A 23,539-nucleotide genomic window follows, 5' to 3' on the forward strand; every position below is an offset into this window, starting at 1 on the left:
TCTGGAAATAAAATGAAAAACCAAACTGTATTGCTTATTTCTGTATTTCTTTACAGGTGTATCATCTTTCCTGTCTCAACTGATGGTTCCTTGAAGACAGGAGCTGCTCCATCTTTTTCACCCAGGGCTTGGTCTCGGTGGGAAGTCAGATGCAGGGGCTGTTGTCATTGTTACTTCTATGCATGAATTCAAACTGGGGGGAAATGTGTGTGTGTGTGTGTGTGTGTGTGTGTGTGTGTGGTCTGGGGTGTTGCCCTCCAGAGGGATTTGCATGTTCTTGATTATTAAAGAAAAAGAAAAAAGGAACTGAGAAAAGCCCCAGACACCTGAGCTGGGGACACAAGCAGTGGAAGCTGGCAGGCTCTGCCTGCCCCTCCTCAGGCTCCTGGAATTAACTGCACCCATGTGTGCCCTGTATACCAACGCTGGGTGCCGGGACCTGCCGGGTATGGCCCTGGCCAGGCGTGGGCTGGGGGCCAGGGGTTGTAGGGACCCAGGTTGCAGTGTTCCCACCTTGGGGCTGGAGACCAGGGTGTGAGGGACAGAGGAGAGGGTGGGCTGGGCTCTCACTTGCCTTCCCTCTAGAAGGGTCCATGGAAGAGGATGATGATGACGACTATGAGAACATGACGCCACCCTACAAGGACCTTCCTCCCAAGCCAGGTAAGAGGACCTCTCTGAGGCCAGGTGAAGAGATGTGCAGCCTGAGGGATGAAGGGTGGGGAGCAGACTCCCCGGGGGGAATTAGCTGGGCACAGCAGACACACACGGTCAGCCTGCTCATGCTGGGCACCACAATGGTGGGAGCGCCCATGCCTCCCTCTTGAGGGTCTCTCAGTCTGACGGGGGAGGCAGTTGTGTGTACACGGGCTTCCCTGGTGGCTCAGAGGGTAAAGAATCTGCCTGCAATGCGGGAGACCTGGGTTCTATCCCTGGGCCACGAAGATCCCCTAAAGAAGGGAATGGCAGCCCACTCCAGTACTGAGAGAATTCCATGGACAGAGGAGCCTGGTGGGCTACAGTTCATGGGGTCGCTGAGAGTCAGACATGACTGAGCAACCTACACACACACACTCAGTTCTGTGCACAGTCTTGGGTGAGCAAGTCAGAGAGGGGAAGGAGTAGGAAATTGGGGAAATCCTGAGGGTAATTGAGGGCTCTGCCTGCATTAGTGGGAGAATTGGGGGTCAGACGAGGGTCATTGGAGTGAGACTTGAGGAGTGAATAGGAGTTTGTTAAGGAAAGGAGCTCCCAAAAGAACTGGTGGATGCAAAGCCCTGAGACATGAGTGCCAGGCTTTTAGAAGCTGTTCAGGGACCAGTATTTCCTCAACCTCTTTGCATTCGCACCCAGGACCCAAATTAGACTTGAATGATCCACACCTGGCTGGGGACTCAATAAGAGTCCGATAAGGGTATATAAACGTGGAGGCTTTAGGGATTCCCTGGTGGTCTGGTGGTTAGGACTTGGCGCTTTCACTGCCACAGCCGGGGTTCAGTTCCTGGTTGGGAAACTAAGATCCTGAAAGCTATGTGTATGTGTGGTCAGTCGTGTCTTGACTCTGCAACCCCACAGACTGTAGCCCGCCAGGCTCCTCTGTCCATGTGTTTTCCCAGGCACAAATACTGAAGAGGGTTGCCATTTCCTTCTCTATGGTATCTTCCCAACTCAGGGAATGAACCTGCATCTCCTGCATTGGCAGTTGGATTCTTTACCACTGAGCCACCAGGGAAGCCCTGAAGGCTTTGTGGTGCAGCCAAAAAAAAAAAAGAAAAGTGGAGGCTTTGAGGTTTCCCTGAACCAACTCCCACCAGGGCCCCTGAATGTCATTGGACAGGGTCGGGGTGGGGGGCTGGCATTCCAGGTGGATCCACGTCCCCCACTTATGAGTCTAGAGTGGAGTCAGTCTGGGAGGTCCCAGAGCACCTTGGGGCTCGGTAGGAGTTAGGAGGTGCCCTGGGCTTGGCTCTTTTATTGTCCATCTTCAACTCCAACCTGGTCCCAACATGATCCCCAAGCCCAACTCCATGCCCCCCACCCCATCCCTGTCTTTTTTTTTAAATAAAAAAAATCGCATTTATTTGTTTTGGCTGTGCCACGTGGCCTAGGGGGTCTTAGTTCCCTGACCCTCATCCCTGCAGTGGAAGTGCAGAATCTCAGTCAATGGACTGCCAGAGAGGCCCCCCATCCCTGTCTTCAAGGTCACCTCTTCCCCAGATTTAGACCCCCTCATCTCCAAATTCAGGCCTGGCTCCATCCCATCTCTATGTCCAGATCCAAAGCCATCACCAAGCCCTACACAACTACAAACCAGCCTCAGCTTCCCCCCCGTCCCCAAATGTAGCTACAACCACATTCTTCCCCCCAACCACATCCTGAATCGTCACCCCCGCAACCACATCCTGAATCATCACCCTACTCCCATGAGCCTTCTTTCAGCCCCATCCTCACTGCAATCCAAACCCTTATATCAACCCTAACCTTTTTTTTTTAAAATTAATTTATTTGGCCAAGTCGGGTCTTAGTTGAGGCGTGGGGGTTTCTTCCTTGTGGTGCTCAGGCTCTAGAGTTTGTGGGCTTAGCTGCCCCATGTGTGATCTCAGTTTCCCTACCAGGAATCTAACCTGTATCCCCTGCATTGGAAGGCGGATTCTCAACCACTGGACCTCCAGGGAAGTCCCCTAACCTTAAAAAAAAATTGTTTACTTATCTGACTGCAACAGAACTTAGTTTTAGCACATGGAATCTTAACAGTTTCATTCAGCTGTGGCATGTGGGACCTAGTTCCCAGACCAGGGATTGAACCTAGACCCCCTGCAATGGGAGCGTGGAGTCTTAGCTGTTGGACCACCAAGGAAGTCCCCCAATCTTAACCTCACTCTATTCCCATATTCAACCTCACTTGTGTCTTTAACTTAGAGTAATCAACCGTCCCAGTTTATCCAGGGATGAAAGATTTCCTGGAATCTGAGACTTCCAGCTTTAAAATTAGGAAAGTCCTGGTAATTCAGGAGGCTGGTCATTGTATATTTTTCTCTTTTTTTGGCTGCACCAGGTCTCAATGGTGGCACAGGGGATCTTTCTTTAGTTTCAGCAAGCCGAATCTTTGTGGGCTTCCCTGGTGCCTCAGACAGAAGAGAATTCGCCCTCAAAATGTAGGAGACTCGAGTTCAATCCCTTGGTCGGGAAGATCCCCTGGAGAAGGGAATGGCTACCCACTCCGGTATTCTTGCCTGGAGAATTCCATGGACAGAGGAGCCTGGCGGGCTACAGTCCATGGGGTCTCAGAGTCGGACACGACTGATCTACTAACACTTTCACTTTTTTCTTTCTTTTATGGGATCTAGTTCCCTGACCAGGAATTGAACCCGGGCCCCCTGCATTGGGAGGACCACAGGGAAGTCCCTGGTCACTGGATCTTAACCCTGTCCCCATCCCTAAGTCCAGTTCCATTCTCATGCACAACCCCATCCCTAAGCCTCCCCTGCAATCTCAACCCTGTTTCCATCACTGGCTTCCACCCCAGTCCCATCCTTGGACCAGCCCTGACTCTGAGCTTCTCTTCCCCAGGTTGGATGGCTCCACCAAGACCTCCGAGGGCAGGTGAGCTGGGGCTGGGGGTATCAGAGACCCAGCGCTGGCTTGGTCCTGCTCTGAGCCTGAGCAACCGTTCCTCCCTCCTCAGGAAAGAAATCGGAGAGGCCCCCACTTCCCTGTAAGCTCCCGAAGAACACGGGTGAGGATCCAGGGCCGGGAGCATCCTGTTCCCTTGGCTGAGGTCCTGCTGTGCCTGACTTCTGTCTTTCTGATCCCTTCCAGGCCTGAACGTCACCCCGGTCACCAGCTTGACGCCTCAGCTGGGTGAGCTGTAGGGATGCCCATTACGACATCCTAGAGGGGCACTTGGAAGTCCTTACTCCAGTCCCCAATTCTGACCAGAGAACAGATCAGAGGGCTTGGGGGGAGGCTGTTGATCCTGGAAGACAAAGTCTTTCAGCTGGGTCTTCTTTGCTGCCCAGGCTCTTCTCTAGTTGCGGTGAGCGGACGCTACTCTCCAGTTGAGATGGGTGGGCTTCCCTTGTTGCAGAGCCTAGGCCCCAGGGTGCGTGGGCTTCAGGAGTTGGCACACTTGGGCTCAACAGCTGTGGTTCCCGGGCTCTAGAGCACGGGCCCAGTAGTTGTGGTGCATGGGCTTACTTGCTCCGAGGCATGTGGGATCTTCTTGGACCAGGGATAGAACCCATGTCCCCTGCATTGGCAGCCGGATTCTCATCCACTGTGCCACCAGGGAAGTCCCCTCCATTCCCCAATTCTGATCAGAGAACAAATCAGAGGGCTTGGGGGAGGTTGTTAATCTTGGAAGACAAAGTCTTTCAGTGACTTCTGAATAAACTTCTCTTGCCTTTCTCCCAGGCACTGATCTGATGCAACTTCCATCCCAGTCACCTGTAGCCAGTAAGTCCTTTGGGTGTGCTTCTGTCTCCCCTCCCACGGTGACCAGTGTGTGTAAGCTCTGGAGTTAGGCCCTGGGAGAGAAACATTTCCTTTCCAAGCTCCTCCTTTTTGAGTCTAGACCAGACCCCTAGGGACCCAGGATGTCTACCAGGTACTCCTCAAGCCCTACCTCCCGTTTGCATGTAAGTTAGGGGATGCAAGTGTCCATAGTTTGGGCCCCTGGGGAGCAACTTGGGTGGGGGGCTGCTGGAGCATAAAAGACGATACATCCTAAATGTTAAAGAGAAGAGCTGGGTACTATTTATGACAGCCAGGACATGGAAGCAACCTAAATGTCCATTGACAGGTGAATGGATACTGCAGGTGTGGTACCTATATATCATGGAATATTACTCAGACATAAAAAGGAATGAAATTGGGTCATCTGTAGGGATGTGGATGGAGCTAGGGTCTGTCATACAGAGTGAAGTAAGTCAGAAAGAGAAGGACAGATACTGCATATTAATACATATACATGGAATCTAGAAAAATGGTACAGATATATGCAGGGCAGGAATAAAGACGCAGGTGTAGAAAATGGGCATGTGGACACAGTGGAGGAAGGAGAGGGTGGGATGAATTGAGAGAGTGGCATTGGCATGTATACACCACCCTGTATAAAAGTAGACAGCTAGTGGGAAGGGCTGCATAGCAGAGGGAGCCTAGCTCTGAGATGACCTAGTGGGGTGGGGATGGGGCGGGAGGCTCAAGAGAGGGGATATATATGTACTCTCTATATAGTATATATACGTATACACTGTATGTATACTGATATATGTATATAGCTGATTCACTTCATTGTACAGCAAAAACTAACACAATATTGTAAAGCAGTTATACCCAATTTAAAAAAAAAGGATAAAAAAGAGAAGAACTGGGTCCAGGTTATGCACAACCTCTCTACGCCTGCAGTTTACTTATGTGCAAAATGGGAACAATTAAACCTATGTCATAAGGGTGAGGATTCAAGAAGATTATAAGGGTGTGACAGGATGCTGGGCACACAGGATGTAGTCCACAATCATTCTGGGCTTCTTCAGGGTTTGCTCTGTTTGGCATTCTCTTGCTGACCCCACCTGATGATCCAGTCACGACCTTAATCCTTTGCACCCCTCCACTCCATCCCCACTCTTGGAGAAAAGCTCAAGGGTCCTTTCCTCCCTGTCTGAAGCACCAGTGTCAGTGTCTCTGTCCCCATCTCCACCCCCCAGCAACTCCAGTGCCCTGGGTCAGTCAGAAGTTCGGAGGTCTTATGTGTTACCAGGAGAGACTGTTGGTGTACCTGTGTCTGCTGGTGGTGGTGTCACTGCTCATGGGCTGCACCAGTCTGGTTGTGACTCTGATCAAGTGTGAGTAAAGCGAGAAAGGGGCATGCAGAGAAACTGGGCAAGGGGTATGGGAGGCCTTGGGGGCCACAGTCCATGGGGTTGCAGAGGAGTCGGACACGACTTAGTGATTAAACAAGAACAACAACAACAAATGGGAGGGCTTGGGCTCACGTTGGACTCCTTCTCATAGACCAGGAGGTGGTGGAAGAACTGAGGATGTTGACCTTCCAGCATATGGCATGGCGAGCGAATGGTGAGTGGTGTCAATCATCCCTTCCAGCCATGCTGAGCACCAACATGATTGGCAAATCCAGCTTCATCACCCCCAACCCCAACCGTGTTTGCCAGGCACTGTGCTAGGTGCCAGGGTGGGGGCTGGGTGCTTAGGAGGGTGAGCACAACAGAGTCCCTGTCCCTATGGAGTGTGTGTGTGCGCACGCATACATGCATGTATCTAGACCTCCACCATTTTCCAATATGGTGGCCAAAAGTCACTGTGGTTGTCGAGTGCTGGAAATGTGGTCATTTTTCTGGGGGGTGATTGCAAAGAAACATGGCTTTTATTTCCTCCCAGCATTGTCACTGGGAGCAAATCTACAAGGCAGGAATTCAGAACAGCTCAGCACGGTACATCCACTCTTTGTGGGGTGAGCTGGTGTCATTGGGTAGCTGGACTGGGCTGGACGGTTCCAGAAAGCTTCACTCACATGGCTGGTTCCTGGGTGCTCCTCTCTCCACATGCGTAACTTGAGCTTCCTCACAGCATGGTGGTGTTAGGGCTCAGCTTCAGAATGACACAGCCACAAGTCCACTGCACTCTGTTGGTCAAAACTAGTCACAGGACCAGCCTAGATTCAGAAGGAGGGTAGGTAATCCTGCCACTCCTTGGGGGAAGGACAAAGAATTTGCAGTCCTCTTTAACTTACCATAGCGAGGGCAGCCTTTCCACACCTCCAGTTGAGGCTCAGACCCTGTTATGGTCTCTCCGTGCCTCTTGAATTTCTGTTTCATGACATTTATCATGAGTTAGTTATGTGATGAACTGTCTGCTTCATCAGGAACCTTGTGGCCAATGAGGGCAGGGAATGCAGTGAATCTGTTAGACTCAGGAAATGGGGAATTAACTAGGTAAGGAGTTGAGAATCTCAGGCATGTGCAGAGGCCCTGTGGTAGGAGGCAACATTTAAGTACAAGGGAGGAGGATGGGTAGTTGAGAGAGGATGGTTGCTTCACTGAGGGTTGTGGCTCTGGGGTTGAAGAGAAGTAGGTAGAGTAGAAAGGTTTAGGAGGTAAAATTGACTGACCTTGGGGATGGGTGAGTGGGAATGGTGATGGGTGAGAGGAAAGAGTGTCAAGGATAACATACATGTTATCTATCTATCTACTATTATCTATTTGTCAATCATCTATCATCTATCTATCTAGTTATCTATCTTCAATTATCTATTTCTTCATCAATAATCTATTATCTATTTATCAATCATCTATATATCATCTATCTACCTACATATCTATTGAGTTATTTATCTAATATTTCTATTTTGTCTAGTTGAAGTGTCATCTGTTGATGACCCTGGGGAGTATTGAAAAGTGAAAGTGAAGTCGCTCAGTCTTGTCCGACACTTTGCAACCCCATGGACTGTAGCCTACCACACTCCTCTGTTCATGGGATTTTCCAGGCAAGAGTACTGGAGTGGGTTGCCATTTCCTTCTCCAGAGGATCTTCCTGACCCAGGGATTGAACCCGGGTCTCCTGCATTGTAGGCAGACGCTTTACCATCTGAGCCACCCAAGAGGGCAGATTTGTGTGAGAGTAGTGGGAACACATTCGTTGTAGAAGAGGCCTTCACTATGATTGGTGATATCTGAATATTGCTCCATTCCACACTCCCTCACCCCACACTTCAGACCAACCCACTCTTACACTCAAAAACCATCAGCTTCTCACTTCCCAGAGTCCAATACAAAACTTTTGGCTTGGCATTCAAGGACCCAAACGTCAGACCTCATCCCACTTGGAGCTCAAGCTCCTGTGAGATTCTCCTTGACTTTTACTGCACTAGCCTTTCCCAACATGCTTGCCTCTGGATCTTTGCTTCCAAGGTGGCCCCTGACTATTGAGCCTCCTCACTAATACAGAACCACCATTTCCCTTTAAAACCTGCCTCCTCCAGGAAGCCCACCATCTCTACTCTTCCTCAAGCCTCAGGGATTAATCTCCCCTCTGAGTAACTCTAGGACTTCTCTTGGGCCCTGACCATGTTGCTTTCTGAGTTTCAGTATCACCCACTGGAACATGGGTGTGATGGGGAACACAGCTCCTGCCTCTGCCTGGTGTGTCTGCAGTCAGGGATTGGTAGGTGGGTAGATGGGGGTTTGGGTCTCTAACTGTTCAGCCCATTCCTGCTGACAGTGACCGGCATGGTGGGGTTAGCTGGCCTGAAGAAGGACCTTGAGCGCATAAGAGCTGACACCAACCAGTCCCTGCTGGAACTTCGGGGCTTATTAGGTAAGTGGGACTTGGGGAACTACCCTGAGTTGTGGGGGCATGGTGGAGCCAGTACAGAGCACAAATCACTGGGAGTGATTCTCAGTGCAATCTATGTGATTGGTTCCCTCCCAACCCCCGCTAGAGTTGAGCAGTGCACAGCCTGAACACCTGTACATGGCATACCATGTACATTACTCTGGTTCTGGGGCCACTCTGACAGAATCCTATCCTGTCCCCAGACTGTACCAGGGTCACCTGCCCTGAAGGCTGGCTCCCTTTTCAGGGTAAGTGTTACTACTTCTCTCCAAGCACCAAGACATGGGATGAAGCCCGGACATTCTGCCAGGAGAATTACTCTCACTTGGTCATCATCAGTAACTCTGATGAACAGGTGAGCTGTCCCTTCCACACCCCTGAGAACCAGCAGGGCCAGCCTGCCTCTCTCCTAGGATTTACACATCCTTCCCTGGCCTGCATGTAGAGAAACTGGAATTGTTTTTGAGTCACTAGAACTTTTAATATTGAGGTCACTGCTTGAGTTCAAATCCTGATTGTGTTGACTTATCCAATCTGAGTCTCAGTTTCCTCTCTAACATGGAGGTATAATAATGGCTATCTCTTTGGTAGCACTTTCTGTTCTCTAGGCTGTATTCCAGATATCTTACACGCATTAACATAATTCTAACAACAGCCCTATAAATTAGGTGAGAGTCAGGAGAGCTTATGTTATGCTAAAATAACAGCCAGTCCCTGTAGCTCAATGGTGGAAGTGTTTGAGGCAAAATTTCTACCTACATGCACTCACAAAGAAAGTCACATGGGCACTGTTATGTTTTAAGGTGATAGAAAAAGACAGTTTCATCTGTGTGTATGTACTAGGAGAATTGAAATAAGTGTAGGTAACTTTAATGACTTAATACGACCAAAGCTAGGTGAAAAGACCATTTGTACACGGTGCATATCATTACATATCAGCATTTCACAGAGGACAAAGCTGAGGCTTATTTCACTCAAGCAGCTTGCTTGTTACAACTAGTAAATGTCAGAGCTGGGGGTTGAGCCCAGGAAGCTAGTTTTGTTCTTGACCATAAAACTCCTAGCACTATTTGATTATTAGTGTTTGCCGGGTTTATTTTTCCCCATCCTTTTAATTTTAACCTGTGTCATTATTTTAAGATTTCTTGTTGACAGCATATAGTGGGGTCTTATTTTTTTTTTTTAATTCAATCTGAGAATCTCTGGCTTTTAATTGGTATTATAAAATCATTTACAGATTTAAAAAATTTGTTAATTAGAAGATAATTGCTTTACAATGTTGTGTTGGTTCTGTAGGGATCGAACCCAGGTCTCCTGCATTGCAGGTGTATTCTTTACCAACTGAGCTATCAGGGAAGCCCAATCAGTCATAACTATATGTATATATCCCTCCCTCTTGAGCCTTGCTCCCCGTTTGCATCCTACCCCTCTTGGTTGTCACAGAGCTCTAAGTTGGGCTCCCTGTGTTAGACAACAACTTCTAACTGTCTTACATGTGATAGCGTACATATGTCAATGCTACTTTCTCAATCTGTCCTACCCTTTGCTTCCCCAACCGTGTCCACAGTCCCTTCTCTACATTTATGTCTCCATTCCTCCCTTGCAGATAGGTTCATCAGTACCATTTTTCTAGAGTCCATACATATGCATTAATATATGATATTTGTTTTTCTCTCTCTGACTTACTTCACTCTTTGTTCATCCAGCTCACTGCAACTGGTTCAAATTCATTCTTTTAGGGCTGAGTAGTATTCCATTGTGCATATGTACCAGATCGTCTTTATCCACTTATCTACAATGTTGATGCGAGTGTAAGCTGATACACCCACTATGGAGAAGAGCATGGCAGTTCCTAGGTGGCTCGGTGGTTAAAAAAAAAAAAATCCGCCTGCCAATGCAGGAGGCATAGGAGACGTGGGTTTGATCCCTGGGTCGGGAAGATCCTCTGGAGTAGGAAATGGCAACCTGCTCCAATATTCTTGCCTGGGAAATCCCATGGACAGAGAAGCCTGGCAGGCTGTAGTCCATGGGGTCGCAAAGAGTCAGACACGCCTGAGCATTCACGCACGAGTGGCAATTCCTTAAAACACTAGGAATAAAACTACCATATGGGAACTTCTACCCACTGCAGTATTCTTGGGCTTCCCTGGTGGCTCAGCTGGTAAAGAATCTGACTGCAATGAGGGAGACCTGGGTTCGATCCCTGGGTTGGGAAGATCCCCTGCAGAAGGGAAAGACTACCCATTCCAGTATTCTGGCCTGGAGAATTCCACGGATTGTATAGTCCATGGGGTCGCAAAGAGTCAGACATGACTGAGCGACTTTCACTTTCCTGGTGGTACAGTGGCCAAGACTGCATGCTATCAATGTAGCGGGCCTGGGTTCAAGCCCTGGTCCAGGAACTGAATCCTGCATGCTGCAACTGGAGATTCCCACATGCCACAACTGTGATCTGGCACAGCCAAATAAATACATAAAAATAGTAAATATTAAAAAAAAGAGAAAAAAAGGAAAAACTGCCATATGACCCAGCAGAAGATCATTTACATTTAATGTAATTATTGATTTGGTTGGATTTAGGCTACCATCTTATTTTTTCCCTCTGTATCTTCTCTGTTTTAAAAAAGTCCTTCTGTTTCATAGCATCATTTGTATTGAATAGTTAATACAGGGTTTTTTTTTTGAGATTAGATTAGATGATGTGAATGGGTCAGGTGTAAGTCATATTCCAACTAAACAACAACTAAACTCAGGTAATTAAGAAATATAACTTTGCTTTAAATAACTCATTTCCTTCCTCTTTTGAGCTCCTGTTATACCAAGGTGGGATTTCATCTCAGTCAGTTGGGATCATCTGTTTTTCTTATGAGTAGGGATGGCTTGGAGGGGAGTGCGTATCTGGTCCTCAATATCTTTGTTCCAAGCTGGTATCCACTGGGACATCCACTGGGTGAATGATCCTGGACAAATTACTTAACTGCTCTGTGCCTCAATTTTCCCATCTGTAAAGTGGGGTTAATAATCCTTGCTTCAGTGAGTCACCATGAAGATCAAATGAGATAACCTGTGCAAAGGGTGTAGCTCACTTTTCTAGTCATTAAGTCGTGTCTGACTCTTTTGTGACCCCATGGATTGTAGCCCACCAGGTTCCTTTGTCTATGGGATTTTCCAGACAAGAATACTAGAGAGAGTTGCCATTTCCTTTACCAGGGGATCTTCTTGACCCAGGGATTGAATCCGTGTTTCCTGCATTTGCAGGTGGATTCTTTACTGCTGAGCCACCTGGGAAGCCTGTGTAGCTCACTTATTATTTCAATCAACATTTCTTGAACACCTACTGTATACTAGTTGTTGTTGTTATCCAGTCACTAAGTCATGTCCGACTCTTTGTGACCTCATGGACTGCAGCACGCCAGACTCCTCTGTCCTCCACTATCTCCCGGAGTTTACTCAGACTCATGTCCATTGAGTCGGTGATGCCATCCAACCATCTCATCCTCTGCCGTCCCCTTCTCCCCCTGCCCTCAATCCTTCCCAGCATCAGGGGCTTTTTCAACGGGCTGGCTCTTCACATCAGGTGGTCAAAGTATTGGAGTTTCAGCTTCAGGGCACTATGCTAATTTGATGGGCTGAGCAGCGCTTTGCTCTTTCTGATTTCCTGATACTTCTCTGGGGTTTTACCCAAGAAACAAGGTCCAGAGTCCCTCTACTTTTTAGAGTTTTCATATCCATCTGGGGTTTTGGCCATCACTTCAGGCTCTACCAGAGAACGAAATGCAGAGCCCTCTTCCCGGCACCCACCGCGTCTACATCTCTGTGGCGTCTTTCCCATTGCCATCTCTCGTCTTTATCTTTTAGGGAATCTTGGTCTTGAATAAGATTGAGTGAGTGAGACATGATTTGCGTAGAGTAAAATGCACAGATCTTAAGTGTACATTCACTGAGTTTTGGCATATGTAGGCATCTGTGTAACTGTCAACCCAGTCAAAATTTAGAATGTTTCCACAGCCCAGGGAGTTCTCTCATGCCATCTTTCCAGTCACCCCCACCCACCCCAGGAAACTACGTCTGGTTTCCTTACCATAGATCAGTTTGCCTGGAGAGGAGTTGCTTTATTTTTAAATTTTTACTTATTTATTTTTCACTATGCTGGTTCTCTTAAAAAATTTATTGATTTATTTCAAACTTTAATTTTTTAATTTTGTATTGGGGTGTAACCGATTAGCAATATCATGGTAGTTTCAGGTGAAAGGAACAGTGAAAGGACTCAGCCATACATATACATGTATCCATTCTCCCCCAAATCCCTCTTCCATCCAGGCTGGCACGTGACATTGAGTAGAGTTCCATGTGCTACACAATAGGTCCTTGTTGATTATCTATTTTAAATGTAGCAGTGTGTGCATGACCTTCCCAAACTCCTGAGCTATATCACTTCCCTTTGGCAACCATGTTTGTTTTCTAAGTCTGTGAGTCTCTTGTTTTGTAAGTTCATTTGTATCAATTCTTTCTAGTGTCCATGCATAAGAGATGTCATAGGATATTTCTCCTTTGCTGTCTGACTTCACTCAGCATGACACTCTCTAGGCCCATCCATGGTGCTACAAATGGCAGCATGTGGGGTTTCTCTGGTTTCATTGAGCAGGGGCCACTCTTCCTTGTGAAGTTTGGGCTTCTCATTGCGGTGGCTTCTCTTGTTGTGGGGCACGGGTTCTAGATGCGTGGTTTTCTGTAGTTGCAGCATGCAGACTCAGTAGCTGTGGCACGTGGGCTTTAGCTGCTCTGCGGCAGGTGGGATCTTCCTGGACCAGGGATCGAACTGTGTTCTTTATGTTGGCAGGCAGGTTCTTACCCACTGTACCATTAGGGAACTCCAGGAGTTGCTTTAAATCATGATATATGATAAATATGTGATAAATCATCTTTGATCCAAGTCCTTTCTTTCCTCCCAAAGGCCTGGGCGTTGGAAATACAAAAGCTGGGAATCTCCTATTTCTCCCCTCCCCCGCGTTCTTTTTCTGAAGCAATGAATTCCTTTTTTGCCTGGATGTTGCTTAGGACTGCAGGGGTTGGGAGTGTGAAAGTACCAGGAAATCCAAGGTATCAGTTGTTATTATTAGAATGTTCCTTAAATTATCCGTTAAATGTTAAGATGTTGCAGTACTGTATGGAATACAGAAAAATAGTAGTGACAAACGTATTTGCAGGGCAAGAATAGAGATGCAGATATAGAGAATGGACATGGGGAGAGTGGTCCTGGGGTGGGGAGCAGAGGGTGCATTGAATTGAGAAAGTAGCACTGACATGTACCCACCACCGTGTGTAAAACAGATGACTGGTGGGAAACTGCTGTATAGTGCAGGGGGCTCAGCTCATTGCTCTGTGATGACCTAGAGGGTGGGATGGAGGTGGTGGGAGGGAGGCTCCAGAGGGAAGGGATTTTTTTTAATTAACTTATTTATTTTCATTGGAGGCTAATTAAGAGGAAAGGGATATATGCACACACATAGTTGATTCACTTTGTGAGAAACTAACGCAACGTTGGAAATCTCAGTCCAGTTCAGTTCAGTCGCTCAGTCGTGTCCGACTCTTTGCGACCCCATGAATCGCAGCACGCCAGGCCTCCCTGTCCATCACCAACTCCCGGAGTTTACTCAAACTCATCTCCATTGAGTCGGTGATGCCATCCAACCATCCCCATCCTCTGTCGTCCCCTTCTCCTCCTGCCCCCAAACCCTCCCAGCATCAGGGTCTGTTCCAATGAGTCAACTCTTCACATGAGGCGGCCAAAGGATTGGAGTTTCAGCTTCAGCATCAGTCCTTCCAATGAACACCCAGGACTGATTTCCTTTAGGATGGACTGGTTGGATTTCCTTGCAGTCCATGGGACTCTCAAGAGTCTTCTCCAACATCATGGTTCAAAAGCATCAATTCTTTGGCGCTTAGCTTTCTTTACAGTCAAACTCTCACATCCATACATGACCACTGGAAAACCCATAGCCTTGACTAGATGGACCTTTGTTGGCAAAGTAATGTCTCTGCTTTTTAATATTATGTCTAGGTTGGTCATAACTTTCCTTCCAAGGAGTAAGCGTGTTTTAATTTCATGGCTGCAATCACCATCTGCAGTGATTTTGGAGCCCAGAAAAATAAAGTCAGCCACTGTTTCCACTATTTCCCCAGCTATTTGCCATGAAGTGATGGGACCAGATGCCATGATCTTAGTTTTCTGAATGTTGAGCTTTAAGCCAACTTTTTCACTGTCTTTCACTTTTATCAAGAGGCTTTTTAGTTCTTCTTCACTTTCTGCGATAAGGGTGGTGTCATCTGCATATCTGAGGTTATTGATATTTCTCCCAGCAATCTTGATTCCAGCTTGTGCTTCATCCAGCCCAGTGTTTCTCATGGAGCCAAAGCAAAAACAATACCCACTTGTGGATGTGACTGGTGATGGAAGCAAGGTCCGATGCAATAAAGAGCAATATTGCATAGGAACCTGGAATGTTAGGTCCATGAATCAAGGCAAATTGGAAATCTACTATACTTCCATAAAATAAGATGTCACAGTATTTGCAGCATGTCAGACACTGTTTTGAATTCTTTACGCATATTAATTCATTCAATCCTCTCAATAACTCTATGAGGAGGTAGTTACAATTATCCCATTTTACAGAGGTGGAAACTGAGGCACAGAGTGGTTCATAGGTTTTTCGAGAAAGCAGCATGACTATTCCCGCCGCATGTGCTCAAGTGGGAGGAAGGTTTTGATCTTGTTCTGTATGCCTTGGGGATTTGGGATGGGTACTGGGGTGGCGTTCACAAGCCCTGAATATATGTGAGACAAGCAGGGTGTGTGTAGAAGAACTGATGGCTGAATGAAGTTTGTACTTGCAGGACTTTGTGGCCAAAGCTCATGGATCTCCACGGGTGTACTGGCTGGGGCTGAATGACATAAATGTCGAAGGGGACTGGAGGTGGCTGGATGGGTCACCTGTCACTTTGAGGCAAGTATCCAGGGCTTATTGGGTCTCTCCTCCTCGTAGGTCTTTGTGAAGTCCAAACAAGCAGATTCTTTAGAATCCCAGGTTGAATAAAAAGGAACGAAATTGGGTCATTTGTAGAGATGTGGATGGACCTAGTGACTGTCATACAGAGTGAAGTAAGTCAGAAAGAGAAAAACAAATACCATATGTTAACGCATTTATATGGAATCTGAAAAAATTAATATAGATGATCTTATTTACAGAGCAGAAATAGAGACACAAATGTAGAGAACAAATGTACAGATACCAAGGGGGAAAGGGGTCGTGGGATGAACTGGGAGATTGGGACTGACATATATACACTGTTGATATTATGTATAACATAGATAACGAATGAGAACCTCCTGCCTAGTACAGGGAACTCAGTGCTCTGGGGTGACCTAACTGGGAAAGAAATCAGAAAAGGGAGGGCGTATGTATATGTACAGCTGATTCACTTTGAAGATTGTGGTCCATATACACAATGGAATATTACTCAGCCATGAAAAAGAACACCTCTGAGTCAGTCCTAAGGAGGTGGACGAACCCAGGGTCTGTTATACCGAGTGAAGTAAGTCAGAAAGAGGAAACCAAACATCATGTACTAATGCATAGATATGGAACCTAGAGAGATGGAACTGATGAACCTATTTGCAGGGGCAGCAGTGGAGATGCAGACATAGGGAACAAACTTGAGGACACAGTGGGGGATGGAGAGGGTGGGATGAATTGAGAGAGTAGCTTGGACACATATACATTACCGTATGTAAAATGGGTAGCCAGTGGGAGTTTGCTATATGACGCAGGGAACTCAGACCTGGTGCCCTGTGACAGCCTAGAGGGGTGGGAGGGGGCGGGAGGTGGGAGGGACGTTCAAGAGGGAGGGGCCATATGTATGCCTGTGGCTTATTCATGCTGATGCATGGCAGAGACCAACACAATATTGTAAAGCAATTATCCTCCAATTAAAAAATAAATTAAACATTAAAACAATAAACAAAAGCACATCAACCAATCACACACACACATACACAAAAAATCCCAGGCAGAGCTGGACAAGGGAAGCACAAGGGTGCTCTTTTTCTGATAGGGTTTCTGGTGCCTGCACTTTTTTTTTTCCTCCTTGCAACATCTCAGCCTTTTAGCACAACTGCTCAAACATATCAAGTCCTCAGACCAATGGTTGAGGGGAAAAAAAGAGAAAAGATGCCATGGCTATTGGGCAAGAGGAAGAGGAAGATTTTTTTTTTAAAGATGCATGCTTTTTAAAGATCTTTTATTTATTTATTTTTGGCTGTGCCACACGGCATTTGGAGTCTTAGTTCCCTGACCAGGGACCAAACCCGTGCTCCCTGCAGTGGAAGCTCAGAGTCTTAACCACTGGAGAAGTCCCAAGAGGAAGATTTTGATTTGCCAAAAGAATGAGCAGGATCTCATTTGGGGAGGCATTCTTTGTGTCAACTCATTTATTTAATTTTCTTAGTAGTTCTGTAAGGAAAGCAGTGTTATCCTCTCCATTTAAAGACCTGGAAAGAGAGGCACAGATGGGTTAAGTGATCGTCCGAGGTCAGGCAGTTGGCGGGTGGTAGGGCCACGCACCCTGGCTTCCAAGTCCATGCTGTCAGCCATCACGCTCTATCTTCTTAAGGAGAATGTGTATTTGTACTTAATTTTATTTATGAAAATAATTTAACCAATTAGCAAATTCATTTTTGGCTGTGCTGGGTCTTTGTGGCTGCCTGCGGGGTTTCTCTAGTTGTGGCAAGTGGGGGCTATTCTCTAGTTGCAGTCTGCCGGCTTCTTACTGTGCTGGCTTCTTTTGTTTGGGAGCACAGGCTGTAGGGGGTGAGGGCTTCAGTAGTTGCGGTTCCTGGGCTCTAGAACACAGGCTCAGCAGTCGTGGTTGCACGGGCTTAGCTGCTCCCCAACATGTGGGCTCTTCCTAGACCAGGGATCGAACCCATGTGTCCTTTCCTGGCAGGCAGATTATTTACCACTGAGCCACCAGGGAAAATTTGTATTTATTTATACTGTGTGTATTAAATTTGTGTTTATTTAAAATATAAATATAGCCATGTCTGTATTTGTATTTTGAGTAAATATTAACAAATTGTCCCTCATATGATTATACCAATTTATTCTCTCACCAGCTTGACTTACATTTGTTTTTGTTTTTTTCCCCACACACTCATCAAACTTTTGGAATTTTGTTGTTTTAATTGTAGGTGAAAAATGGAATACTAATGTAGTATTTTTTAAAATTAATTTTTATTGGAGTATGGTTGATTTACAATATTGTGTTAGTTTCTGCTGTACAACGAAGCGAATCAGTTATACGTTTACATATATCCACTCTTTTTAAGATTCTTTTCCCACATAGGTCATTGCAGGGTACTGAGAGGCCAATGTAGTATTAATTTGCATTTCTGTTATGCTTGAGGTTGAGTGTCTTTTTGTATATTTGATAGCCATATGTATTAACTTCTCTGTGAATTATCTAGTCATCTATTTTGTGTATTTTTAAGAAATATTTATTTGTCTGTGTTGAGTCTTAGTTGTGGCGCATGGGATCTTTCCTTGTGGCACATGGAAAGATTTTTGTGTGTTTTTTATATTGGAGTTTTGGTCTTTTTCTTATTGACTTCTAGGAACTCTTTGTATATTAGAGATATTAGTGTTTTGTCTGGGGATTTTGTTTTTTTATTAAAGATTCCTGGAGGGAGGTAGAATTCTGTAAATAGAGATGGCATGGGACGGTGTGTCCCTGCAGGTCCTCAGCTCAGATCCCGTTTGGGGGCTGGTGCAGGCACCCCCAGCAGGGGGCATTGGCTGCTAAAAGCTCACAGTTATGCTTTTTTCAGAGAGGTGACCTCAGCTGAATGGAAGCCTGTTCAGCTAGGAGGTTACGCCACTCCCATTGAAGTCATGCCACAGACAATGACAGGTTAAGAGCTGCCTGGACCCCTGGTTTCAAGTTGGAAAAACTCTGTTGTGCTATTCAAATTCCAGAGCTCCCTGTGGGTTCAGGCTGAGTCTAGACCAGGCTAAACTCACATCCTTGCTCAATTCTATCCCCTGCCTCATCCTTCTTCTCTCAGTCTCCCTCTCCTGAGAACACCCTTTAATAAATCCCATGCACCTGAATTGCCAGATTTGGCTCTGTGGACACGGTGGTGGTTGGGGAGGGGGGAGTGGAACAAATTGTGAGATAAAAGCAGAACAAAACTAATAAACCAAACAAATGACATGTATACACTACCATGTGTGAAACAGATAGCTAGTGGGAACTTGCTATAATGCACAGGAAGCTCTATGCTCTGTGATGACCTGAGTGAGTGGGATGGGGGATGGGGTGGGAGGAAGCTCCAAGAGGGAGGGGATATATGTATACTTATAACCGATTGACTTCATTGTACAGCAGAAACAACACAACACGGCAAAGCAATTATACCCCTATTAAAAAAAAAGGAACATGACCTAAAACACTACGTTACTTGGAAGGTTGAGAGGGATGTGGTTCAACAAAAATGTTCTTTGGAAGAGAACAGAAACTGACCAGATGCAGGAAGCTGATTCAGGAACCTGCAGAATTTCTGCTGAACAGGGCGATGGGGCTGAGTTAGCCCAGACAAGCTGCTGGGGTGGTGGGGACAACACATTTTCATGTAATTCTGAAAGGCTGAAGGAATGATTTGGGTGGAAGAAAGAGCCCTGAATCATGAAGGTTTTTCTTGTTCTTTTTTCTAGTATTCTTTTTTTTTTTAATTAATAGACTTTATTTTTCCTTTTATCATTATTTTTAAGTGGAAGTATAGTTGATAAGCAGTATTATATGTCACAGGTGTACAACATAGTGATTTGCAATGATTAACGTTATAAAATATTGGATATATTCCCTATGTTGTACAATATATCCTTATAGCTTATTTTTAAATTTTATTATTTTAAAAATTGTTTACCTTTAAAAAGTAATTTTTATTTAATTTTAAAGATTTTTTTGGTGTGGATCATTTTTAAAGTCTTTATTGAACTTGTTACAATATCACTTCTGTTTTGTGTTTTGGCCTCTGAGGCATGTGGCATCTTAGCTTCCTGACCAGGGATCAAACCCACACTCCCTGAACTGGAAGGTGAAGTCTTAACCACTGGACTGCCTGGGAAGTCCCCAATAGCTTTTATTTTATATCAGAGTACAGTTGCCTTACATTTGCTTTCCAGGTGTATCACAAAGTGATTCAGTTACACATATACGTATACCTATTATTTTTCAAATTATTTTCTCATTTAGATTATTACAGACTATTGAGGAGAGGTCCCTGTGCTACCAACAAAGACCTTGCGCTTTATTTTATACCTAATACTTTGCACCACTTTCTCCCCTAACCCTATATCGCCCCTCTCTCCTCTCCCCACTGGTAACCTCTAGTTTGTTCTCTACCTCTGTGAGTCTGCTTCTTTGTTGTCGTATTCACTATTTTGTTGTATTTTTCAGATTCCACATGTAAGTGATATCGTATAGTATTTGTCTTTCTCTGACTTACTTCACTTAGCATAATATCCTCCAAGTCTATCCATGTTGTTGCAAATGGCAAAATCTCATTCTTTTTGTGGCTGAGTAGTACGTTATTTTTTAGAAAAATTGAGCAGAAGGTACGGAGCACTGTTTCCCACATCCCTTCTCTCCTGCACACATTTTCCCCCAGTATTAACATCTTGCGTTAATATAGTGCGTGTGTTACGATCGATGAACCAATATAGACACATTACTATGAACTAAGCCCATAGGTCAGATTAAGCTTCACTCTTAGTGCTGTAAAAATCTATGCTTGCTAGTAGTGTCCGACTCTTTGGAACCCTTTGGACTGTAGCCCACCAGTCTCCTCTGTCCATGGCATTTTTCAGGCAAGAATACTGGAGTGGGTTGCCCATTCCTCCTCCAGGGGATTTTCCTGACCCAGGGATTGAACCCACGTCTCCTGCAGCTCCTGGATTCTTTACCTGCTGAGCCATTGGACCTTCCCAAAATTCTATGGGTTTTGACAAACTCATGATGTCATGCATCTACCATCACAGTATTGTATAGAATTGCAGTTTCACTGCCTTGAACAATCTGCTGTGCTGCATTTATTCACCTCACCCTATATCCACTTTCTCCTTTGTCCAGCTTTTGGGACCCACAGGAACCCAACAACCTCTATAATAACGAGAACTGTGCCAGCATGAACAAGGGTGGCACCTGGAATGACCTCTCCTGCGACAAAACTACGTATTGGATTTGTGAGCGGAAGTGTTCCTGTTGAACCCCAGAGCTGAGGCTGGGTGGAGGTCCATCCGTACCCCATGCCCCTCGGCTCCTGGAGATGAGAACCTCCCGCCCTTCTGGAACTGACATGAACAGCGGGAACTGGCAGCACCCAGGATGGAACCAGCAGCCCGGACGCAGCAAGTTCCCTGTGGTGCAAGTCAGATCACTTCTGGGGTGAGGACTTGGGGCTTGTTCAGTTGCATGGTGTGTTAGTCTGCTCAGGCAGCTGTTACCAAATACTGTACCCTGGATGGCTTATACATAACAGACATTTTTTTCCCCTCAAAGTTTTGGAAGCTGACAAGCCCAGGATCAAGGCTCAGAGAGATACAGTGTTTAGTGATGACCTGCTTCCTGGTTCATGGATGTCATCTTCTCACTGTGTCCTCACATGCTGGGAGGAATGAGAACTCTCTGGGGTCCATTTTGATTTTTTAAAGACTTTTTATTTCGTATTGGGGTATAGTCAACTAACAATGTTGTGATAGTTTCAGGTGAGCAGCGAAGGGACTCAGCCATACATACACACGTATCCATTCTTCCCCAAACTCCGCTCCCATCCAGGCTGCCACATAACACTGAGCAGGATTCTCTGTGCTCTATAGTAGGTCCCTGTTGGTTATCCGTTTTAAACATAGCAGAGAGTACATGTCCATCCCCAACTCCCTAACTATCCCTTCCCTGCATCCTTTCCCTGGGCAGCCTCAAGTTCATTCTCTAAGTCAGTGAGTCTCTTCCTGTTCTGTAAGTAAGTTCATTTGCATCGTTTCTTCTTAGATTCCACATACAAGGGCTGTCATATTATATTGGGGTCCCTTTTATAAAGACACTAATCCCTTTCATGAAGGCTCCACCCCAAGACCTAATCGCCACTAAGGCCCTACCTCCTAAGAGCATCACATTGGGGTTTGGGATTTAACATGGAAGTTTTTTGGGGGTGTGGTGTTGGTGGGACACAACTCAGTCCAGAGTAGATGAGCAGGAGGGATATAAGGTTTTAGTAATGGTCTCCCAGTTCTGGGTCTGGAGGGAACTCACCAGGTCCCTGATCATGGCTCTTAGGAAACCATATGGACTCTAGGAGCTCCAAGTCTGACATTATTTGAGCTGGAACTGAAAATCCTATGGCTCCTTTGGACCATGATCATGATGTGATGGGACTTGGACCCTTTACTGCCTACCTGATGTGAACCAACTTCTGGGAAGCCATGCCTTGCTCACTGCTCAGTCGTGTCTGACTCTGCGACCCCATGGACTGTAGCCCACCAGAATCCCCTGTCCATGGGATTCTCCAGGCAAGAGTACTGGACTGGTTTACCATTTCCTTCTGGGAAGCAGGTGGGGCAATGATTCCTGACATACAGCTGTTTCCATGTCCTGGGTGAGGTTTGCCCAACCTAGGTGGTGGAATCAGACCTCTGCCAAGACTTGGCCATGGAACTTCTAGAAAGGGAGACCAGCTGAAAGTCAAAATTCCTCACCTAGGCCAGGCCATGACTTTGTGAGATCCTCAGGACAATAATGGAGACATCTTCCTACCTGCTTGTGCCTTTAGGTGGTTTGTGAAGCTCTTTGATGAAGTAATTCATTTTACTATGGATGGATTTTCTTGGACTATTAGCTCTTCTTTAAAAAAAATTATTTATTTTTAATTGAAGGATAATTGCTTTACAATATTGTGTTGGTTTCTGCCATATATCAACATGCATCAGCCATAAGTATATATATGTCCCCTCCCTCGTGGCCCTCCGTCCCACCTCCTACCTCATCCCACCCCTCTGTCATCGCAGAGTACAGGTTTGCATTTCCGGCATCATATAGCAAATTCCCGCTGGCGTATTTTACATACGGTAATATATATGTTTCCATGCTACTCTCTCCATTAGCACTTGCAATGTTGTTGTTTAGTTGCCGAGTCATCTCTGACTCTTTGTGACCCCATGGACTGTAGCCTGCCAGGCTCCTCTGTCCATGGGATTTCCCAGGCAAGAATACTGGAGTGGGTTGCCATTTCCTTCTCCAGGGGATCTTCCCAATCCAGGGATTGAACCCGAGACTTCTGCATTGGCAGGTGGATTCTTTCCCACTGAGTCACCAGGGAAGCTCTCTTGCAACTTTAGATCTTTTCAAAATAATCAGTTCACTGTGTGGTCCTTGCCTACTGTGTCAGTTTGCTGGGACTGTCATAATAAAGTGTCATAAACTGACTTAAACAACAGAAATGTCTTTTTATTTTTAAAAATCTTTGGCTGCACTGGGACTTCGTTGCTGAATGTGGGCATCTCTCCTATTGCAATGTACTAGCTCTAGAGTGTGCAAGCTCAGTAGTTGCAGTCAGACTTAGTAACCCAGAGGCGTGTGGGATCTTAGTTCCCTGACCAGGGATTGAACCCGAGTCTCCTGCATTGGAAGATGGATTCTTAACCACTGGACCACCAGGGAGGTTCCGCAGTTCTGGAGGCTGGAAGTCTGAGATCAAGGTGTCGGCCTGGTTGATTGCTGGTGAGCCCTCTCTCCATGGCTGGACTGTGGCTGTCTTCTGTGTCTTCAGGAGGTTTTCCTTTTATAATTTCTCTTCTCCTTTTAATGACCCCAGTTATACTGGATTAGAACACACCCTGGTGACTTCTTTTAATTTGATTATCTCTTTGAACACTATCTCCAATGTCTTAACATTCTGAGCTGTTGGGGATTGGGACTTTAACAAGTGAATTTGGGGTGACCCAATTCAGCCCGTGACACCCATTAAATTCCAGAGGTGCGCCTCCTAGTCACTGTGCCAATCAACCCCCCTCCCCCAGAGAGCTGGTACTACCCCCAGCTGGGCACAGCTCAATACATCAGTCTCTTCAGATAGTCCCTG

At 46.0% G+C, this 23,539-nt stretch overlaps 1 protein-coding gene and 1 non-coding gene across 5 annotated transcripts; one reads left to right on the plus strand and one right to left on the minus strand.

Annotated features, from left to right (window-relative positions):
• The first annotated feature begins 323 nt into the window (after nt 1-323).
• CLEC17A (C-type lectin domain containing 17A) lies at nt 324-21,195 on the plus strand. Of its 4 annotated transcripts, XR_006269124.1 has the most exons (13): nt 324-446; nt 586-663; nt 3,571-3,603; nt 3,686-3,736; nt 3,820-3,861; nt 4,414-4,455; nt 5,706-5,843; nt 6,013-6,075; nt 8,236-8,331; nt 8,553-8,704; nt 13,304-13,449; nt 15,244-15,353; nt 20,536-20,669. XR_006269124.1 is itself a non-coding variant. In XM_043466948.1 (12 exons), the coding sequence occupies exons 1-12, from the start codon at nt 404-406 to the stop codon at nt 20,669-20,671; spliced, it is 984 nt and encodes a 327-aa protein (XP_043322883.1). In that variant the 5' UTR covers nt 324-403; the 3' UTR covers nt 20,672-21,195. The 4 variants fall into 4 exon arrangements, 3 of the variants coding, with proteins under 3 accessions (XP_043322883.1, XP_043322884.1, XP_043322885.1); XM_043466948.1 differs by lacking the exon at nt 13,304-13,449 and having other exon boundaries at nt 20,536-21,195; XM_043466949.1 differs by lacking the exon at nt 13,304-13,449 and having other exon boundaries at nt 589-663; nt 20,536-21,195.
• TRNAC-ACA lies at nt 7,546-7,617 on the minus strand. The gene has a single exon. It is a non-coding gene; the product is annotated as a tRNA-Cys (tRNA).
• Nucleotides 21,196-23,539: the final 2,344 nt, after the last annotated feature.

This window comes from Cervus canadensis, chromosome 4 (genome assembly GCF_019320065.1).
Source record: "Cervus canadensis isolate Bull #8, Minnesota chromosome 4, ASM1932006v1, whole genome shotgun sequence".
Lineage (NCBI taxonomy): Eukaryota > Metazoa > Chordata > Mammalia > Artiodactyla > Cervidae > Cervus > Cervus canadensis.